We start from the raw sequence: 22,563 nt of genomic DNA, 5'->3' as shown, positions 1-22,563 counted from the left end.
TAAAAACATCTTCCAGATTGTAAATCCATTTATTGCATTGCAATCAATTGAAATTTTAGTATGATTGCATTAAAGTCATAATTTTTTTTGGAGAAATCATTTCAACTCATAACACCCTCAGTAATGTTCATCCAGACCCACGGAATTCCTAATTATTTATTTATTTTAATTTATCCAGTTAGTTCCAGTATCCTTGCCTGAGTGCATACAATTGAATAAAATATATTGAGTAAAATTTCATGGATAAAATCAAATTAATCCCTTTCAGGGACGAACTTCGAAGTCTGGGTTTAAAGTTTGTAATGCTTAAATCTGCAAATGATTGTATGTCATTTTTAAGTAAGAAAACAAAGGATCAGGGGAATGATTCAGAAAGGGAAAGGTAAAGGGGAAGGTAGTGAAGGGAAAGGTAAAGTTTGGAAGGAAGGTAAAGGGGTAGGAAAGGAAATGAAAGGTAAAGTGAGAACTGAGAAGGTACGGAAGGGAAAAGTAAAGTTTGGAAGGAAGGTTAAGGGGTAGGTAGGAAAGGGAAGCCGAAGAAAGAAAGGTCAAGGAAAACGAGGGAAAGGAAGGAAAATCGATTGGACGGGATCGAAACTCAAGGTATGCTTCTAACATCTATTTAACAACTTTCCAAAAAAGTTCACATATTTTTCCACAATACATTATACATTTTCCCACACAGTTGAAAACTTACGTCTTTCAACTTCAAGGAAATAGACGACAGAAAAATAAAGTTCACAAATAAATACTTGCTTCATTAGTCTGTTTAATAAGAATAATATATAAATTGATCGATTGACCAAATATTGTATCATTATCACAAGTTCAAAGAAAATATTCAATAATTATATTGTTGTCTCTGAATTGATTATCACTGGGTGTTATTGTTCTGTTGAACTCTTCTATCTCACAGGTTCCATCTCCAACTTCTGTAGGGTAGGGTAGCAAGCAGATCTATATATATATTAAAGATACAGTAAGCGTAATGTCATGTGACCCTCCATGCAAAGATGGCAATGCCCAATTCACAACGGTACCCTTGCAAGTTTTGTCTGATCTGATCAAGTATGAATTATAAGTCAATGTTTTAGTTTTTTTACAAACTTGACTTGCGCATGTCTACTATAAGGAAACATATAGTAAGTATCTAAACATTTTTAAACCTCAAAAAATAACAGATAAAAGTTTCAATGGTACTGTTGTGAATCAGGCATTGACATCTATGTATGGTAGGTCACTTGAAGTAAAGCAAACAGTCTAAGCTCTTAAAGGCCGATTGTCATTCATTTTAACATGGAACATATATTTTATACATAATGTCTACCTGACTATATGCTTCAAAGTTTGAATACTCCAGACAAATCTTTTCTTATTTTCACTCTTTATTCTCTCAACAACCCTACACACATAAGCTAAATAAAGCTTAGTTTTCAATTCTTTTTTAAAAGTTTCTTCTTAATTAATTCCAAAACAGAAAAATTATATGGTTGAAAGTTTGCAAGCAAATAGTGGTTTTATGTAATTCTAGCTGAAGGGTCTGGCGTTGCCCTTGGAAAATAAAAAAATTTAACTTTGAATTTTTTTAGTCTATGTTATCCCCCGGCAACCCATGATGTCCACAAACAATTTCAGCCCATTCGGTCCAATCGTTTGGTCGGGCCGGGCCATAGGGGACATATATATGAATGTGTTGTTTTATTATATAGATTTTTATTACGCACAGTGACTCTTTCTTAATATGAATAGCTTTCACAAATGTTTAGTAAACGTCATTTTTACAATATACAAGGACCGAATTTAATGAATTTGAGCTACGTCGATGACTGCTTACTGCCGGTTCAAATTATAAAACAATCTCAGAATAACTCTTACTTAAAGGGGATGGTGGAGATGGCATGTTTCATGTTGAAATATTTTCTATTTCTGGAGGTCATTAAAATTCAATTTGATTTTTTGTTAGAAATTTCGATCACTAATTAGGCAAATTTGAACAAACTTGAAGATTTGAACCAAAAATGAAGGCAGCCTCCCCCCCTACATCAAACAAGCCAACTCCACCATCCCCTTTTAAAACAATATTTGGGATAATGCTTTTCCATATAGTTGAATGTTGAATTACGAATAATCTAGTATAATAAGGGTAAATATCTGGCCCTGAGAGAGAATATAAAAATCTAAACCTGATCCAGGGTTTAGATTCATGTTCTTCATACTGGACAACCTCTAGTTTCATCTTGTATAATATCTAAAAGAAAATCCAATAATTGATACAGCGGTGCTGGGATCTTATGTGTTGCATAACCATAGGCTTGATCGCTTAATATCGATATACATGAATTTTAAAGAGAAACTGTTCGATCTCTTGAATTTTGACATCCCTACTTTCTCTTTTCTCTTATTGGTTGTACGCAAAACTCCTTGTCTGTTTGTTTTCTTATTGGGATATCGATTAAAGATTAAAATTAATCTGTAGATTAACAAAATATCGAGATCAATGCTTATCCTCGATTTCCACGATTCAAGAATTACCAGCTCAGAGCAAGTTCCCAGAATTAATGATTTTTGATGATCAGAGGAAAAAGTTAAAAATTGCACATTAGGACGTAAGTTTGTTTTAAATTTTTTTTGATACTTTTCAATTCACCCAAAACTTCAATGGGAGCCGAGCTCAGTGGCTAGAACAGACTTGAGAAATTACACATTTGGGAAGTTACCACCTGTGAAATACCATTGGGAAGTTGCCACCTGTGAAATACCATTGGGAAGTTTTCACCTGGGAAACTAAAAAGCCTTTAGAAAAGTACATACTACATAGTACCTAATATCCATATGAACATGAACAATGAACATATACTACAAAATTAAGTTGAGACTCGCGGTGTTTTTCTCACCCCCCCCCCCTTGAACCTCACTCTGATAATGAAAGTTAGAGATTAACTTTAAAACTTCAGTAAAAAAGAAAATACATACCATAATACACTTCTCCATTTGCGTGACTAATAAATTCAAAAACTTCTTCTCTGACCTTTCCCTATATTATTTAGGATTTATCTTTTATCTGTTTTCTCAACTATAAAACATTAACAATAATTTTAAANCTATTTTTACAATATAATGAAATTTATCATCAATGGTTCCTGCTCATTGCTCATTGCTCACAATTACTTTAAGAGACTGTATTCATATAAAGTGAAGTTATTTGCAGTTGAAAAACGGTATTTTGAACTTTGATTAAATTTTTTTTTTAATAGAACGCCCTGTTTTAAACGTTAAAAATGGCACTTAATGAGAGAAAATGGTAGAATTAATATGGCTTAGAATAAACAATAACAACGTGTAAACTATCAAAACGAAAATATTAAATTTCATAAATTATATTTTCCTCGCTTACCTGAAAATATCTAAATAAATTGTTACTAGGCTAAAGACTAGTGCTACTACAGACCTCAGGAGTAAACAATTACATTCCATACAACCTTAAACAAGACAATATTAATTAGACTGAAGACTAGTGCTACTACACACCTCAGGAGTAAACAATTACATTCCATACAACCTTAAACAAGACAATATTAATAAGAATATTCTAGAACTAGAAAGTGACTGTTGACATAATATCAAGTGACCAGCCATCTAAAGTTCACAAGTTCACAACTGTGCCCAGAGAACAATGAGAAAATATAACGTCGTTTTCTATTCTAAATGGAATTCCTTGTTTCTGTTTTATAAGTTTCATAAATTCGTAAGACACTCAGATAGAAAAACCCGGATATCTACATATATTTTTCTGATAACAATTCTAAGAGTATCGTTGTGAATCTAGCAAATAACTCATTAAAACAGTTTTCATGAAACTATTTCAGTCAGAGGAAGTGGTCAGCTGTGCTTAATGTTGGTAAACAATTTGGTCAAACGGTACGTAAAATCGACAGCATATCTTAAAAAAAATGGATACAATTTATCATTCTTTGAATGTTTGCAATATTCTTAATCAATCTTTGTTGAAGGAAATGAATATTTTGAAATTGAGAATAATGATCATGGTATTAATTTAAATATTCATAATCTTAATTTACTTTGTTTCCTATACCTGAATCTATCCAAGGAGTTGGAGAATAACAATCTGAAGATTCGTTCACAAACCTCAAATAAGATTAGATTTGATATTTAAACATTTATAAAAACCTACTTTTCTACCAAGTTGACATCCTGTATAAAAACCTACGTGTCTACCAGGCTGCCTCCCTGTATATAAACCTACGTGAATACTAGGTTGCCATCCTGTATATAAACCTACGTGTCTACCAGGTTGCCACCCTGTACATAAACCTAAGTGTATACCAGGTTGCCACCCTGTACAAAACCTACGTGTCTACTAGGTTGCCACCCTGTAACAAAAACCTACTATTCTACTAGGTTGCCACCCTGTATATAAACCTACGTGAATACTAGGTTGCCATCCTGTATATAAACCTACGTGTCTACCAGGTTGCCACCCTGTACATAAACCTAAGTGTATACCAGGTTGCCACCCTGTACAAAACCTACGTGTCTACTAGGTTGCCACCCTGTAACAAAAACCTACTATTCTACTAGGTTGCCACCCTGTATATAAACCTACGTGAATACTAGGTCATCCTGTATATAAACCTACGTGTCTACCAGGTTGCCACCCTGTACATAAACCTAAGTGTATACCAGGTTGCCACCCTGTACAAAACCTACTATTCTACCAGGTTGCCACCCTGTATATAAACCTACATGTCTACCAGGTTGCCACCCTTTATAAAAACCTGCTTGTATACTAGGTTGATACCCTGTGTATATAAACCTACTTGTATACTAGCCTTACTTGGGTAACACCCTGTAGATAACCCTACTTGTATACTAGGTTGACACCCTGTATATAAACCTACTTGTATACTAGGTTGACACACTGTATATAAACCTACTTGTATACTAGGTTGCCACCCTGTATATAAACCTGCTTGTATACTAGGTTGATACCCTGTATATAAACCTGCTTGTATACTAGGTTGACATCCTGTATATAGACCTACTTGTATACTAGGTTGACACCCTGTGCAATAATCCTGTAGTTGACTGACAAGTCTTCCGCTAGGTATTTATCCTCTTCATCCTTCGATCTAAAAAAATATACATATTGAATTTTTGTTCAGTTTCTTCAGGTTATTTTAGCAAAAAATAAGTCAAATTTTTAATTGATGGAATAAAATAGCAACGCCAAACTCATAAATATGTACTTTTTATCCGTCTAAAAAGTTGGGAAAACTTAAATATTATAACTATAAGACGATTTAATTTTGTCTTGTTCTCTAGGAGGTTTAATGGCATAACAAATAGCTGAAACTAACTCTACAAAAATTACTCCCTATTTCCCCCTTTAAATAGAGTGAAAGCATTAATAATGAACGTAAAGTTAACATTGATTGGTTTTATCAGTTCATGAAAACGTAACAAACTCTGTCAAATTACAAAACATGAAAATATATTTGTTTGTTTGACCTTTGCATTTCCCGGTTCATATCCAGGTCAGGGTCATAATATTCTTCAAGGTCACGGACTAACTTCAGCTTATAGCAACCTAGATATTCATATACACTATACAGTCATAATATTCTTCAAGTTCACGGACTAACTTCAGCTTATAGCAACCTAGATATTCATATACACCATACAGTCATAATACTCTTCAAGGTCACGGACTAACTTCAGCTTATAGCAACCTAGATATCATATACACTATACAGTCATAATATTCTTCAAGGTCACGGACTAACTTCAGCTTATAACAACCTAGAGATACATATACAGTCATAACCAGAAAGACCTGGATTTAATCAGTTAAAGGGAGTGTTCGCGAAAAATAAAAGGGGGAATATAGTAGTAGTAGTACTGGTAGTAGTAATACTAGTAGTAGTAGTACTAGTATGATTAATGCGATAAAAAGGCGCTTTTGATCGCTATTAATCTTACTTCTAGCTGTTGCGGCTATAAGGAGAAAATTGTTAAAGACGTCTCATACCGAATAACACTGCGTCCATTCAAATTGGGAAAACTTCAACATACGACTTAGACCGTAAAAAAAATCAATTTAATTTCAAACAAATCATTCAGATATTACAACCTATAGTCATCGATTATCTTTCGCCACATTTNAGACCACTTTTTGGAAATGCCAGGGCTAGGAGAATTATGTGATAATTGTTTCAAGAATCATACATGTTATAGTAGATAGAAGACTAAATTTCACAAATAAATTCAAATACCAAAGACGACTTTCAAGTCGTCTTCCTATTGTCATGTTTCGTGGGACACCCTGTATATATCTCTGGTAATTTTAAACCCACAAAAAATGTAGACTACATTTAGGCATTGGCAGGACTAGGTTTATTTTGTAATTATCGCTTCATTAATCAATAATTATATCTTTAAAATTAGGTTGTAAAGTCGTCTGAATAGTTGTAAACTAGTTCCGGGTCTTTCTGATTATTATCTGTATTAATAAAGTAGTTCCGGGTCTTTCTGATTATTATCTGTATTAATTAAGTAGTTCCGGGTCTTTCTGATTATTATCTGTATTAATAAAGTAGAAATCTGTTTGTGTGAGATTTTGTTGGTTCTTTCATAACTCACAATTCAGTGGACCAATTTGCTCCAAATTTAGATAAGGGAACTCGGTAGAACAACGGGAATGTTCTTAGCTTGGTTTATGAATTCCAAGTTGAGTAGGTTGACTTTTTAGGAAAACACTTCATTTCCAGGCAACGCTGGGTTCCAAAAAAGATCAATGATTTAAATACTAACATTTAGACATTTTGCAAAGGAGACGGAATAGGAATAGAAATGTGTCTGTGATTTTTAACAATTAAAACATACGCGCTGAAGTTGCCCATTGTTTCTTTTAATCGGCAGAAAACGACCCGTGGAATCGATCAAGCTGAGTAATATGCCACCTACCATCTGTTATTATGTGGGGGGAAGGGGGTTACATTTGTATAATCTAAGTGTCAATTTTTCCAGTCTAATACATGTAACATATATACACACACACAAACAAATCCTTAAAGTAGCTTCAGCGTGCATAATAAAATATGTCTAAATTTCCAAAGGAATTGAATAAAGAATGAACCTGCTTCCATCTCCTGGAAAATCATCTGTAGAAAGCATTGATCTGTTCCATTGCAGAGTTCAGGCAGAAAACCATCATCAGCTGATCAAAACAACATTCTCAATTTAATATTTAAAAAATATTTTGATTAAAGTTTAAATATTTTTTTCATGAAAGTTGAGAAAAATATTAATATAACTAAGGTTGATTAAGTTGAAAATTTCCTGTAAGAGTGAAGAAAATATCAAAAAGAACTTGTCTAGCCGCAGCACTAGCCTGAAGCTCATTAGACTCCTAGAATACACTCAATATAACAACTGAGGTTAGAACTTATATGCAACCTTTGATTACGAGGCTTAACCGGATACCTTTCCCGTTGACGGATAAACCATAGACGCAGAATTCTAAAAGTTACCAGAAATGGACAATAATAACGTTTCTCTCATTTAAGGAGTTAAAAGCAAAGTCAGATGTTCACTAGATATTGATTTCAGTCAGCCGAATTAGTGTAGGCTAAATCACAAACAGAACGGTTTCCCTCTGTAAAATTAGATTCTAACAAACATAAATATTTCCATTCTCTAAATTGTGATTAATTACAAATCTCTTGGATTAGACTTTTAATTTGACAAGAATTGCCGAATTAAAATAAAACTTTTCTTTATACATCAATTTATAATCTAACATTGGTTTCATTGAAAAAAGTAAAACGTTTATATACGAGTATATCCCTGAAGCTTGGCAAGAGCTGCTCTAATAAGAGCGCTGATCTGAATAAGCTGCTCCTTCTCTGGTAATTCATACTCCCATAGCGCTTTAAGAAGCTCCCCAACCCGTCTCAGCATCTCAAAATCACAAAGTTCAGTCATCATCCTGAAACAAAATATGAAAATATAAAATTGTCTCATCCAGAGAATCTAAGTCTAAAAGCCAGGGAATGTTGCTTTGAAAAAAAATTGGACATAATCACTGCATGACAAGAAAACCTAAAATCTCCATCCAACATAAAAGGAAATTATCAACCGAATAGGGATATACATACATGTATCCAGTATACACTATACACTGTATCTTTCTGCTCTTGAATGAAGAATATCTACCTGAGTAAGGATATACATGTATCCAGTATCCACTTAATCCCTCAACTCTTGAACAGTAGAATATCTACCTGAGTAAGGATATACATGTACCAAGTATACACTCCATCCTTCTACTCTTGAACAGCAGAATATCGACCTGAGTAAGGATATACTTGTATCCAGTATACACTTCATCCTTCTACTCTTGAACAGTAGAAAATCTACCAGAGTAAGAATATACATGTATCCAGTAAACACTCCATCTCTCTACTCTTGAACAGTAGAATATCTACCTGAGTAAGGATATACATGTATCCAGTAGATTCCATCTCTCTACTCTTGAAGAGTAGAATATCTACCTGAGTAAGGATATACTTGTATCCAGTATACACTCCATCCTTCTACTCTTGAATAGTAGAATATCTACCTGAGTAAGGATATACATGTATCCAGTATACACTCCATCTCTCTACTCTTGAATAGTAGAATATCTACCTGAGTAAGGATATACATGTATCCAGTATACACTCCATCTCTACTCTTGAAGAGTAGAATATCTACCTGAGTAAGGATATACTTGTATCCAGTATACAATCCATCCTTGTACTCTTCAACAGTAGAATATCTACCTGAGTAAGGATATACATGTATCTAGTATAAACTCCATCTCTCTACTCTTGAATAGTAGAATATCTACCTGAGTAAGAATATGCATGTATCTAATATACACTCCATCCTTGTACTCTTGAATAGTAGAATATCTGCCTGAGTAAGGATATTCATGTATCCAGTACACACTCCATCCTTGTACTCTTGAATAGTAGAATATCTACCTGAGTAAAGATATACATGTATCCAGTACACACTCCATCCTTGTACTCTTGAATAGTAGAATATCTACCTGAATAGGGATATACATACATGTATCCAGTATACACTCCAACCTTCTACTCTAGAATTCTAGAATATCTACCTGAATAGGGATATACAATATACATGTATCCAGTACACACTCCATCCTTGTACTCTTGAATAGTAGAATATCTACCTGAGTAAGGACATACATGTATCCAGTATACACTCTATCCTTCTACTCTTGAACAGTAGAATATCTACCTGAGTAAGGATATACATGTATCTAGTATACACTCCATCCTTCTACTCTTGAATAGTAGAATATCTACCTGAGTAAGGATATATATGTATCCATTATACACTCCATCTCTCTACTCTTGAACAGTAGAATATCTACCTAAGTAAGGATATACATGTATCTAGAATACACTCCATCCTTCTACTCTTGAACAGTAGAATATCGACCTGAGTAAGGATATACTTGTATCCATTATACACTTCATCCTTCTACTCTTGAACAGTAGAAAATCTACCTGAATAGGGATAAACATACATGCACCCAGTATACACTCCATCCTTGTACTCTTGAACAATAGAATATCTACGTGAGTAAGGATATACATGTATCCATTATACACTCCATCCTTCTACTCTTAAACAGTTGAATATCTACCTGAGTAAGGATATACAATATACATGTATCCATTATACACTCCATCCTTCTACTCTTGAATAGTAGAATATCTACCTGAGTAAGGATATACATGTATCCAGTATACACTCCATCCTTCTACTCTTAAACAGTTGAATATCTACCTGAGTAAGGATATACAATATACATGTATCCAGTATACACTCCATCCTTGTACTCTTGAATAGTAGAATATCTACCTGAGTAAGGATATACATGTATCCAGTATACACTCCATCCTTGTACTCTTGAATAGTAGAATATCTACCTGAGTAAGGATATACATGTATCCAGTATACACTCCATCTCTCTACTCTTGAATGCATCTCCACTGAAGGAAACCATGTGAACCATGTTTCTAAGTTCTGCGTCAAGCACAGCAGAGTCTGGACACACGGAAGTGAATATAAATAAATTTGGCTGTAATAATCAAAGGAAGTAAACACTCGCCTCAAATTCTAATTGTCTAACTCTCACATCTTTGCAACCTGTTGCAGACCTTTTACATTTTTAAAATTAAAACTATGAATTATGCTAGACCAAACAGTCAAAACGTGGTTTAGAAGATATAAATAAATAAATAAATAAATAAATAAATAAATAAATAAGAAATAAATAAATAAATAAATAAAAAAATAAAAAAAGTCAACCATCATTCCGTGGAAATCAATGGATTAAAAAAAGAAAAGATTTTGACAAATGTTCATTACTCAAGGCATTAAAAAAGTCTTCCATTTGTCCCATAATTTGTATTAAAATTTATGAATGAAAAACTCCCCCTATTCTTATTATTGCTGCATAATGATATCTAAAAAAATTGTTTGAAAAAAATTTGAAAAAATTTTAATTTTTTAAAATTTTCCGTATTCCTTCTCTGGAAAAAGCGGATTCCTTCCGAGAAGATTTCTCCCTCTTCCAGCTTTTCTTCCCCGTCTTCCTTGTTCCCGTAAAGGAGAAGAATGTTCCCTTCTCAACTCCAGTTCCAACCTTGGCAACAGCTTTCTCCACCTGCTCCCACCCTACCTTAACCTCAACCTAGAGAAAGGGTTGGATTCAATTCAGGCAAAGTGGTTAAGCCATTTCATTCCAATTCAAGTGCATAAATCTCAGGTTTAATTTTAGCTACCAAAGATACTTAATTTTTTCTTCGTTGATTTGTATTTTAAATTCTACCATGACGAAATGTGATTATATAGTTTTCCAAATCTCACATTTATATTTTGAGAGGAAAGAAAAAAGATTTACCTTTTTGTTTTTGATGCAGATTTGAATAATTTTATCCACTGATATATCAAGCATAGTTCCCCAATCCGTGCTAAATAACATCTATTAAGAATGCGAATATATATTTTCAGATCGATGTTAAGTAAGTTTTCTTAGCAACAATTTTAATATTTTCATTTCTTAAAGGGACTGTATACATTATTTTGAATAATTCTAGACATTTACAGAGTGGCATGTTATTGTCAGCGTCCCAAAGGTAGCCTTTAAATCTTCTTAATCGACGACAGAGATATCCGTCTTATTCTTTAATTGAATATTGAGTCTAGACACCGTACACCGTTAGAAAGACAGTCTCTTAAATTTTCAGCTGAATAAAAGATGGATATCTCCGTTTTCTATTTTCAGAAACTAGTGCCGTAGAGAATCGAGCACACCCCTCTTATTTAGAGGACGGTCACTTAAAACTAGACCAAATCCTTTAATACCGAATATTTTGCAATAAACATAGCAAATGGTTGCTTTTCAGAATACTTGGTCATTTAAACTTTTCTATTATTATAAAAATAATTTAAACTTTTCTATTTTTATAAAAATCATTTAAACTTTTCTATTATNAATCCGTACAATCCGTACAATTTTAGGGTTAAAAAAAAATCAATCCGTACAATCCGTACAATCCGTACATTTTGGCCACCCTGTATATTTGATTTGATTTGATTTGATTTAAACTTTTCTATTTTTATAAAAATCATTTAAACTTTTTTATTATTATAAAAATCATTTAAACTTTTCTATTATTATAAAATACAAGTGGTTGAAGTGTATATACCTTGTATCCTCGTGATGTCTGGTCTTGATAAGAATCTTGTTTTGACAAACTGTTGGGTTTAGATTTCATTTTTGTTGTTTTCTACACTTATTTTGAGTGTTTTTTTTAGGGGGGGGGGAAATAGATCTTTTAAATATAATAATAATAATATGATGAAATTTTTTGCTTCATAAATATTTTTTTTTTGCCTCTGACGCTAAAAACTGAATAAATTTAAAAAAACATATTTGCCCAGTTTTCAATAAATTCTTGTATAAAATCCTGCCTGGATCTGTGGTGCTTAGCTCACAGAACTGTTCCACCCAGAAGTCCGGAAGTGAATCTGGAATCAGGTTCAGAATATCCGAACCCTCTTCTAATATAATTCAAATTAGGTTTTTTTCTTCCGAAAATGTACACATACATCATCAAATCAAATCAAATCAAATCAAATCAAATCAAATCAAATCAAATCAAATCAAATCAAATCAAATCAAATCAAATCAAATTCTCAGGGTGTCGTCCTTGTACTCCCCAAACTTGAAGTGAATGATACTAAGTAATTTCTGGAGAAAGGTCTTATAGCTTATAGACAGTATAGTTTTCACCCTGAACTAACGAAAGAGAGAAGCATTCGGTTTCTTTTATTTGAAATCAAACGTGTTTTCGTCTATAACTCAACAATCTTTAAACTTACAAATTTGTTTATTTTTTACTTTTTCATTAAAAATGTATATGCCAACAAAAAAGTATTTAAGATAAAAGGCTATAAAATTATGTAAAAGGGGTCATATTGTGATTGAAAGTCACAGTTTTCTGAAATATTGACAGAACCGTTAAATCCACGTGTTTTATATTTGCTTTAATTTGGTAATTTTCTCGGATTTTTTGTGGCATAAACTAGATGAAAGTTAAGAATAAGATTCGTTTAAAGAAGATAAAAGTTAAACCACTACAGTGCAAATTTGTTTTTATGAATAAGGTTAAATGTAGTTATTAAAACAGCAAAACCAGATTTTTATTTCTGTCAATATTTTGTAACTGATGTATCTATCTATTGATTAATTTATTAACAGTTTTGCTTACAATCGGTTCTTAGATATACTAAAACCATAAAATACGACTCAGCCCATGAGAGTGAACAAAAAAAGCTTACTGGCTTCGTAAATTTTAAATGTTTGAACATAATTTTTATATTAAAAACAATTTCCGCTATGTCTAGATTTTAACCTATGCTCAGTTTTTATCTTTGATTGTATACAGCGTGAACACAAGAGAGATTTTTACATGACGATATATGCAAGAATCTAGACCAACCTAGTCAACCTAGACCACCTACAATGAATAAAGATAAGCCAGAGCCATAGTTTGACTATAATTACCTTCTTGATCAGTTTCCATTCTATCTCCTGAATTGGTTTTATCATTGGACGAATCCTTCTCAGCAGTAGACTTGTTGTTCTCTAGCTCAGCCTTGTGTTTATCCTCCTCCATAGATATTACAGCACTCACCTGCTCCTGTAAACCTACAATAGTATTTATCTATCAATATATTTTTAGCTTTCTGTGGGTTGTCAGTTTGTTTGCATCAAATGAACCTAGTGGAAGCTTTGCAGGGTACAATATTTAGAAATAGAACCCAGGGTTGGCATAAAAAAAACTAGCCCAAAAGCACCCCCCAAAAAAACAATAAAGGCCACCACAACATTATTATTTTTCATATTCATAAAGTTCAACTATTGCTTAAATAGTCTTATTATTATGAATTAGAATGAATTTTAGTAGGGTTTAATTACGTTTAATATGAAAAACCCAAAAAAAACCCAAAAAAAGCAATAAAACCCAATAAAACCTTATGGTAATAAGTAAAGGTCCCAGCTGAAAAACCAATGTTTATTAAGGACTTATCACAACATTTTTATTTCAATAAGATCAGATAAAAAAGTGTCTCAATTTGAAGTCCAAATGGAACACTGTGTGGGGAAAGAGGATAAGATGTTAACATATCAATAACATACTTTGAGCTTTGATTCGACTAGCCTCCAGTTCCTTCTTGAGCTCAAGTTCACGAAGTTCAGCAGCTTTACAGATTCTATCCATCTCACGCCTGAATATTTTCAAATTCGACTTTTTATATATGAAGAACAGAACATGCTAAATAAATCAGTAATTTAAAAGGCCTTGATGGCAAATATATCCATAGCTGGTATCCAATGTACACACTTTTGATTTTATACTTAATCCTCTTTTTTTTTTGGATATCCCTACTGTATGAAAGTTACGTTTGTTAACAATTACAGATACAATGCTATATCAATTGAACTAATATCCGATTGAATTAAAGTCAGCTGTTTACAAGCCGGCTTTTGAAGCATTTAAGCAAATATAAAATTAAATTAATCAGGTTAATATGAATTTATTAAAAAATATATTTTATCACATTTCAGGACTATCATCATATTTTAAACGTAAGTTTTAAAAAACATTAATCCAAAACTTAACTTAACAGGATACACTGATTGGTTGTATTTTATACTTCTTTCTTGGATATCGAATGCGTATTGAAGTAATCTTGGGTTTAGTAAAACCAGGAGTTTAAGTATTAATCTTGATATCCATCATTCTAAAGTTTTCAGCTCTTTTTAATCAAAAAAAGCTTGTTAGAAATCAAAACTTGAAAAGAAAAGTCGTCTTCATAGTATTCATATAAGCGCATACTACTGTACTCGAACCTGTGCATACGAGAAGTAGTTTAATTACGTCTCTATCTATCCGGTTCAACTACTTGATATTCTAAAAGTCTGTTACGTCTCTATCTATCCGGTTCAACTACTTGATATTCTAAAAATCTGTTATGTCTCTATCTATCCGGTTCAACTACTTGATATTCTAAAAATCTGTTACGTCTCTATCTATGCGGTTCAACTACTTGATATTCTAAAGTCTGTTACGTCTATCTATGCGGTTCAACTACTTGATATTCTAAAAGTCTGTTACGTCTCTATCTATGCAGTTCAACTACTTGATATTCTAAAAATCTGTTACGTCTCTTATCTATGCGGTTCAACTACTTGATATTCTAAAAGTCTGGTCCCTGGAATGTGTAAAGATATTAAGTATTTGCCTGAGATCAGATTCCTGATTTCTCCTGATCTTCTCCTCCTTATCCAGTTCCCTCCTCCTCTCATCCAACCTTTGAACCAGCACATCTATCTCACCCTGCATGTAACAGATTATAGGGAGTATAGACGTAATTTTAGGTAACCCTTCCTTGTCTTAGCTAATCTGATGAAGTTATCCCTACTATTTATCTTAAACTTCTCTGCAATGTGACTTGCGGATTAATGTAGTGGAAGAGAAAGAATAAAATCGACAGAAGTAATCAGGGTCATTCCATGTCAAGTCAGCCACCTGATGGACGGCATGTCACAGATTTTGCTGAAATTTTGCATACAATTTGGGATATGAAAAAAAATCCCGGAACCCGAAGATGAGCGTTCTGAGACCACCGAGGCCGGAGATATGGCTCCGGAAAGTTTCCGATAATTCGAGATTTCGAGGACGGCCTCTATATTTCAAATGGCTCGAACTTTTTTGTTTTAGAAGATAGCTCCAAAATTTTTTCAGTTTTTAATAGGTAATCACAAGCCCGTTATTTGGCGTTAAAAAAAAAATCATTAAAATATTATTTACAGGTCATAATTGCATTTCTTTATTTTCAGCCTCCGTTTGAGGATGTGTACCAATTCCGATTGTGTTGATTTTTTTATATATTTTTATACAACCATAAGGAAGGGGTTAGAAAAGTTAAATTTATATGTATTTGTTCATGTTGAGGAGAAGACCTGATAATGTAATGCTTAGAAAGCTTAGAAATCTTGCGTTCATTAGAAACATTCATGAATCATAATTTAAAAAAATACATACCTGTTTCTGTTTATGTGCTGCAACAAATATATCTAAGTTAACCTGTTTCTGTTAATGCGCTGCTTCAAAAGTATCTAAGTTAACCTGTTTCTGTTTATGCGCTGCTTTAAATGTATCTAAGTTAACCTGTTTCTGTTTATGCGCTGCTTCAAATGTATCTAAGTTAACCTGTTTCTGTTTATGCGCTGCTTCAAATGTATCTAAGTTAACCTGTTTCTGTTTATGCGCTGGCTTCAAATGTATCTAAGTTAACCTGTTTCTGTTTATGCGCTGCTTCAAATTTATCTAAGTTAACCTGTTTCTGTTTGTGCGCTGCTTCAAATTTATCTAAGTTAACCTGTTTCTGTTTATGCGCTGGCTTCAAATGTATATAAGTTAACCTGTTTCTGTTTATGTGCTGCTTCAAATGTATCTAAGTTAACCTGTTTCTGTTTATGCGCTGCTTCAAATGTTTCTAAGTTAACCTGTTTCTGATTATGCGCTGCTTTAAATGTATCTAAGTTAACCTGTTTCTGTTTATGCGCTGCTTCAAATGTATCAAAGTTAACCTGTTTCTGTTTATGCCCTGCTTCAAATGTATCTAAGTTGACCTGTTTCTGTTTATGCGCTGCTTCAAATGTATCTAAGTTAACCTGTTTCTGTTTATGCGCTGCTTCAAATGTGTCTAAGTTAACCTGTTTCTGTTTATGCGCTGGCTTCAAATGTATCTTAGTTAACCTGTTTCTGTATATGCGCTCCTTCAAATGTATCTTAGTTAACAACCTGTTTCTGTTTATGCGCTGGCTTCAAATGTATCTAAGTTAACCTGTTTCTGTTTATGCGCTGCTTCAAATGTATCTAAGTTAACCTGTTTCTGTTTATGCGCTGGCTTCAAATGTATCTAAGTTAACCTGTTTCTGTTTATGCGCTGCTTCAAATGTATCTAAGATAACCTGTTTCTCTTTATGCGCTGCTTCAAATGTATCTAGGTTAACCTGTTTCTGTTTATGCGCTGCTTCAAAAGTATCTAAGTTAACCTGTTTCTGTTTATGCGCTGCTTCAAAGTATCTAAGTTAACCTGTCTCTGTTTATGCGCTGCTTCAAATGTATCTTAGTTAACCTGTTTCTGTTTATGCGCTGGCTTCAAATGTATCTAAGTTAACCTGTTTCTGTTTATGCGCTGCTTCAAATGTATCTAAGTTAACCTGTTTCTGTTTATGCGCTGCTTCAAATGTATCTAAGTTAACCTTTTATGCGCTGCTTCAAATGTATCTAAGTTAACCTGTTTCTGTTTATGCGCTGCTTCAAATTTATCTAAGTTAACCTGTTTCTGTTTATGCGCTGGCTTCAAATGTATCTAAGTTAGCCTGTTTCTGTTTATGCGCTGCTTTAAATGTATCTAAGTTAACCTGTTTTTGTTTATGCGCTGCTTCAAAAGTTTCTAAGTTAACCTGTTTCTGTTTATGCGCTGCTTCAAAGTATCTAAGTTTACCTGTTTCTGTTTATGCGCTGCTTCAAATGTATCTAAGTTAACCTTTTTCTGTTTATGCGCTGTTTCAAATGTATCTAAGTTAACCTGTTTCTGTTTATGCGCTGGCTTCAAATGTATCTAAGTTAACCTGTTTCTGTTTATGCGCTGCTTAAATGTATCTAAGTTAACCTGTTTCTGATTATGCGCTGCTTTAAATGTATCTAAGTTAACCTGTTTCTGTTTATGCGCTGCTTCAAAAGTATCTAAGTTAACTTTCTGTTTATGCGCTGCTTCAAAGTATCTAAGTTAACCTGTTTGTTTATGCACTGCTTCAGATGTATCTTAGTTAACCTGTTTCTGTTTATGCGCTGGCTTCAAATGTATCTAAGTTAACCTGTTTCTGTTTATGCGCTGCTTCAAATGTATCTAAGTTAACCTGTTTCTGTTTATGCGCTGCTTCAAATGTATCTAAGTTAACCTGTTTTTGTTTATGCGCAGCTTCAAAAGTTTCTAAGTTAACCTGTTTCTGTTTATGCGCTGCTTCAAAGTATCTAAGTTAACCTGTTTCTGTTTATGCGCTGGCTTCAAATGCTTGATTTCCTCCAGAAGTTTCTTATTCTCTTCCCTTCAGTTTAAAAATCCGTGTATGAAAAAATACTGAGTATAAAATTAGATATAAAATATATTTGAAAATTAGTAAAAGAATGGTAAAATAAATTTAAAGGAAAATGTGAGTCTGAATAATAAAGGTTAACTAACTGGACTTTAATTGATGCTCATGCAAATTGGTAAATTATCCACATATTCTTTATAGGCACAATTCAAGGGGGGCATAATTTTACGATTTTTCAGCTTTTCCAATGATAAAATAGACAAACATGCGGTAACAACAACAAAAATAGACAAACATGCGGTAACAACAACAAAAATAGACAAACATGCGGTAACAACAACAAAAATACCACAAAAAACAGGTAGCGCTGACTTCTAGATAAAGTATCTGCCAAATCTACCATATTATAGGTAAGATAAACAGGTAGCGCTGACTTCTAGATAAAGTATCTGCCAAATCTACCATATTATAGGTCAGATAAACAGGTAGCGCTGACTTCTAGATAAAGTATCTGCCAAATCTACCATATTATAGGTCAGATAAACGTAGCGCTGACTTCTAGATAAAGTATCTGCCAAATCTACCATATTATAGGTCAGATAAACGGGTAGCGCTGACTTCTAGATAAAGTATCTGCCAACTCTACCATATTATAGGTTCCCAGCTGATGTAATATACATTAAACGGATTTAAATTCCTGAGTTTTTCAATTACATCTTCCGCCTTCGGACCTTCTTCATCAAGGTCGGGGATAATGGTGGAAAATACTTGATTAAAAACAATAAAATTTCACTAGGGGTTTAGGTTCTTACTTCAATCTCATTCATATTATTATTTCTGAACCAAAATTAAATTTAAAGTTAAAATAATCGAAGGTCTTAAAATATTTTGTTCATTGTTTTCCTGCTGTAGTTTCGTTTAATCTCGCCTAGGGTATTCAGGTTAAACCAATAATCAATTGCAGATTAAAAACTATCAAAAATAAAAAAGGGAAATTTTTTGTCGTTTTCTAAAAAATAGATTTCTTCTTTATGTCACCAAAATTCATTTTAAAAACGATACAACATTTCAGGACTGAAATTTTCCTCCTCCCGACTGCAAAAAACCGTAATTTGCAAAACTTTTAAAATTTATTCCAAAATTCCTTTGTACACTGAACGGTCACTAAGTTTGCCGTTGCCAACCCCTAAGATTAAAATTCTCTTTAACTGGTTTAAACTGGTTCCTTTGCTCTATCCATAGGTGCTGGAGGCTCATCAATATCAAATATAGAATCATCATTAATCAACGCCATCGTCATCTCTTGCAATTCAGCTTCAGTCATCTTAAATAACATAAACATAAGGTTAAATGTTAAAGGAATGTAGACGTAATTTCGAGTGCTATATCCAATTCTGCTTCAGTCATCTTAAATAACATAAACATGAGGTTAAATGTTAATAAGAATGTAGACGTAATTTCGAGTGCTATATCCAATTCAGCTTCAGTCATCTTAAATAACATAAACATGAGGTTAAATGTTAATGGGAATGTAGACGTAATTTCGAGTGCTATATCCAATTCCCAAAGGTGCCTTTAAAACGTGTTGAATTCGGGCGCTTTACTAAATTTTCTTTTTAGTATAAATGCGCTAATTACTTAAAAGATAAATCAAATCAAATGATCATTTTTCAGAGAGATAAATTAGGATATCTCATTCTTTTTTTCTGCGATAGATTTAAAGGATACGGTTGTGAAACATGTCAGTCTATTAATATTTTTGTCTAACATTATAGAACCGGCAATATCTGTCACTTTTCCACTTAAACCAAAAAAATCTCTAGTTGCGCCCTGTTATTTAAAAAAGTTGAATTTGTCAGATATTAATCAGATCTATAAAGATTATATGTTTAAAATTTGTTTTGTCAATGTCCTTATTTTCATTAAAAATGGCTACAAATTTGAAAATAAAATATCTCCAAAATGATAGTAAAAAGTAAACAATATATTCTAATGTCTAATTCAGGAGCATTTAAGAGCATTTGTGTAGCCCCCCCCCCCCCATATGTAGGGAGCCTCAACGCGCAAATTTTTTTTATCTTATTTATGTAAACTATTCGATCATATACACACTTCCATAATAACAACTGTTAATAACTTATTTATGTAATTTTCTGAAGTGGACTCAATAGACACTTCCTCTTAATACTGTGGTGTAAGCTTCAATGGGTAAAAATAGAGATGAAAACGTTTCTTTAAAAATATCTATATTTTCATAGAAACGAAACATATTGTAAAATTATAAATAATGATATCAAAGATATATTTAAGCTGAAGGCAGTATTGATTAGAGCTTCTTTCTTGAAACTTTTTTCGTTAAGGGCAAAACTGAGATTTGAAGTATTTGTTATATGGTGCCCCACCCCCTCAGGGGGAACGCGTAGGGGGGGGGCCGGGCACCCCTCTTACGCCGCTGGTCTAAATGTCTTTTTAAATTTCTAAAAGTATATTTCTAGTGGAAAAATATATAATTTCGTGAAATATAAGAATAAATCCTTCTTCTTTAAATGAATTTCCTGACTTGAGATATAAATACCTACACATATTAAAAATCGAAGGTCACGCAAACCCAAGATCACGAAACATTAAAGAGAGAAATTTGACAGAATTCAACACGTTTTACGACTGACAGAAAAACGACGGTTCCTTCTTAATTTCAAGGTGAAACGGTTATCGTTGTGAACAGGCAGTCAACTCTTTTAATGTAAAGACCCCTGAAATTAAGTTTGCACCTTAAAGGATCCATTAAGAAAGAAAACAGAACAAAAAAGACTGAAAATAATAATTCAACAAATTCTTACCGCAGGTTCCGTTCTAGTGTTCATATCTCCGTCTGGTAAACTGTTGAAGTCCACATCAAAATCCCCCCAATCCTCCTCATCCTCCTCCATACTTACAGCTGCAGGGACCTTGGCTTCCTTGCAACCTAGATACAGGGACCTTAGTATTCTTGATACCTAGATAAAGGAACCTTAGTATCCTTCCCACCTTGATACGGGACCTAGTAATCTTGATACCTAGATACAGGGACCTTAGTATTCTTGATATATAGATACAGAGACCTTAATATTCTTGATACCTAGATACAGGAACCTTAGTATCCTTGCTACCTAGATACAGGGACCTCGATATCCTTGATATCACGATACAGGGACCTTAGTATACTTGATACCAATATACAGGGACCTTAGTTTCCTCGATTCCTAGATACATGGACCGTAAATCCTTATACCTAGATACAGGGGCCCTTATATCCTTGATACCTAGATACAGGGACCTTAGTATCCTCGATACCTAGTTACAGGGACATTAATTTCCTCGATACCTAGATACAGGGACCTTAGTTTCCTCGATACCTAGATACATGGACCTTAAATCCTTAATACCTAGATACAGGGGCCTTTATATCCTTGATACCTAGATACAGTGACTTAGAATCCTTGCTACCTAAATACAGGGACCTTAGTACCTAGACACCTAGATACAGGGGCCTTTATATCCTAGATACTTAGATACAGGGACCTTAATATCCTTGATACCCAGATACAGGGACTTGAAGTATCTTTGATACCTAGATACAGGGACCTTAGTATCCTTGCTACCTAGATACAGGGACCAACCTTGATAGCTAAAAACAGGGACCTTAGTATCCTTGCTATCTAGATACAGGGGCCTTAGAATCCTTGCTACCTAAATACTGGCACCTTGATACCTGGATACAGGGACCTTGATTTCCTTTATACCCTGAAACAGGGGCCTTAGAATCCTTGCTTCCTAAATACAGGGACCTTAGTATCGTTGATACCTAGAGACAGGGAACTTAATATCCATGAAACCTAGATACCGGGGTCTTAATATCCTTGATACCTAGATACAGGGACCTTAGTATCATTGATACCAAGAGACAGAGAACTATGTATCCATGATACCTAGATACAGGGGCCTTTATATCCTTGATACATAGATACAGGGACCTTCATAACCTTGATACCTCTAGATACAGGGACTTAATATCCTTGATACCTATAAACAGGGGCCTTAGAATTCTTGCTACCTAAATACTGGCACCATGATACCTGGATACAAACTAGCTACCAGACTTTCTCTCATTTATTTATTAACTTTACATTAGATCCCAAAAAAAGATTAAAAGTCCAAGCTAAATATAAAAACTAAAAATTCACCTGTAAACTGAAATGTTGCCCTGGATGGAACTTTCGGAGGAGGCATTCCCTCCTTGCTAGTTGGAGGGTTGATTGGATTGGAAGCAGGTTTATTTACTGACGAGGTTCCTGCAGACTTAACAGGGTTTAATGAAAGGTTCCGACCTAAAACAAAATCAACTTTAAGAGATTGGAAATTAAGAGATGAATCGACTGATTTTATTGATAAAGTTTATTATTTGATTATAAAAACTAAAATCAGAAAAAGTTTTATTAAAATTGGAAGGTTTAACGTTATCGACAAAGAATAAGAAACGTCGCGAGATCTAATTTGTTTCAGGCGAAGAGATTCAAAAATTAGTTGAACCATGATCAACCTAGTTTAACCTTTTCTCACTAATTGTTCATAAAGGGGATGGTGGAGTTGGCACATTTGATGTAGGGGGGGGGGCCCTGCCTTCATTTTTGGTTCAAATCTTCCAATTTTTTGGGTGCACGCCTAATTAGTGATCGAAATTCATAAAATAAAATCAAATTGAATTTTAATGACCTCTAATGACCTCTAATGACCTCTAATAA

The 22,563-nt window shown here is 33.6% G+C and overlaps 1 protein-coding gene across 2 annotated transcripts in view; it reads right to left on the bottom strand.

The window, feature by feature from the left end:
* Positions 1 to 604: 604 nt before the first annotated feature.
* The window catches only part of LOC111703421 (uncharacterized), a 24,581-nt gene continuing 2,622 nt past the window's right edge, over positions 605 to 22,563 (bottom strand). Inside the window, exons 3-27 of one of the 2 annotated variants that reach the window (XM_023475361.1) lie at positions 22,006 to 22,149; positions 20,623 to 20,747; positions 19,008 to 19,106; positions 18,686 to 18,710; positions 18,480 to 18,549; positions 17,731 to 17,794; positions 14,917 to 15,011; positions 13,811 to 13,899; positions 13,175 to 13,318; positions 12,079 to 12,168; positions 11,814 to 11,862; positions 11,006 to 11,075; positions 10,630 to 10,795; positions 10,029 to 10,146; positions 7,867 to 8,008; positions 7,360 to 7,429; positions 7,157 to 7,237; positions 5,530 to 5,608; positions 5,064 to 5,150; positions 4,094 to 4,146; positions 3,395 to 3,479; positions 2,974 to 3,034; positions 2,184 to 2,248; positions 1,328 to 1,402; positions 605 to 957 (exon numbers count right to left, since the gene is read on the bottom strand). In XM_023475361.1, the coding sequence (XP_023331129.1) occupies positions 906 to 957; positions 1,328 to 1,402; positions 2,184 to 2,248; positions 2,974 to 3,034; positions 3,395 to 3,479; positions 4,094 to 4,146; positions 5,064 to 5,150; positions 5,530 to 5,608; positions 7,157 to 7,237; positions 7,360 to 7,429; positions 7,867 to 8,008; positions 10,029 to 10,146; positions 10,630 to 10,795; positions 11,006 to 11,075; positions 11,814 to 11,862; positions 12,079 to 12,168; positions 13,175 to 13,318; positions 13,811 to 13,899; positions 14,917 to 15,011; positions 17,731 to 17,794; positions 18,480 to 18,549; positions 18,686 to 18,710; positions 19,008 to 19,106; positions 20,623 to 20,747; positions 22,006 to 22,149 (2,198 nt within the window). In that variant the 3' untranslated portion in view covers positions 605 to 905. Of the gene's footprint in view, positions 958 to 1,327; positions 1,403 to 2,183; positions 2,249 to 2,973; positions 3,035 to 3,394; positions 3,480 to 4,093; positions 4,147 to 5,063; positions 5,151 to 5,529; positions 5,609 to 7,156; positions 7,241 to 7,359; positions 7,430 to 7,866; positions 8,009 to 10,028; positions 10,147 to 10,629; positions 10,796 to 11,005; positions 11,076 to 11,813; positions 11,863 to 12,078; positions 12,169 to 13,174; positions 13,319 to 13,810; positions 13,900 to 14,916; positions 15,012 to 17,730; positions 17,795 to 18,479; positions 18,550 to 18,685; positions 18,711 to 19,007; positions 19,107 to 20,622; positions 20,748 to 22,005; positions 22,150 to 22,563 lie in introns of both variants that reach the window. The other variant, XM_023475362.1, reaches the window with a different exon arrangement.

Source organism: Eurytemora carolleeae, unplaced genomic scaffold (assembly GCF_000591075.1).
Source record: "Eurytemora carolleeae unplaced genomic scaffold, Eaff_2.0 scaffold511, whole genome shotgun sequence".
Classification (NCBI taxonomy): Eukaryota; Metazoa; Arthropoda; class Copepoda; order Calanoida; family Temoridae; genus Eurytemora; species Eurytemora carolleeae.
The sequence above is the reverse complement of the archived record's forward strand: the minus strand, read 5'-3'. Positions and strand labels throughout refer to the sequence as shown.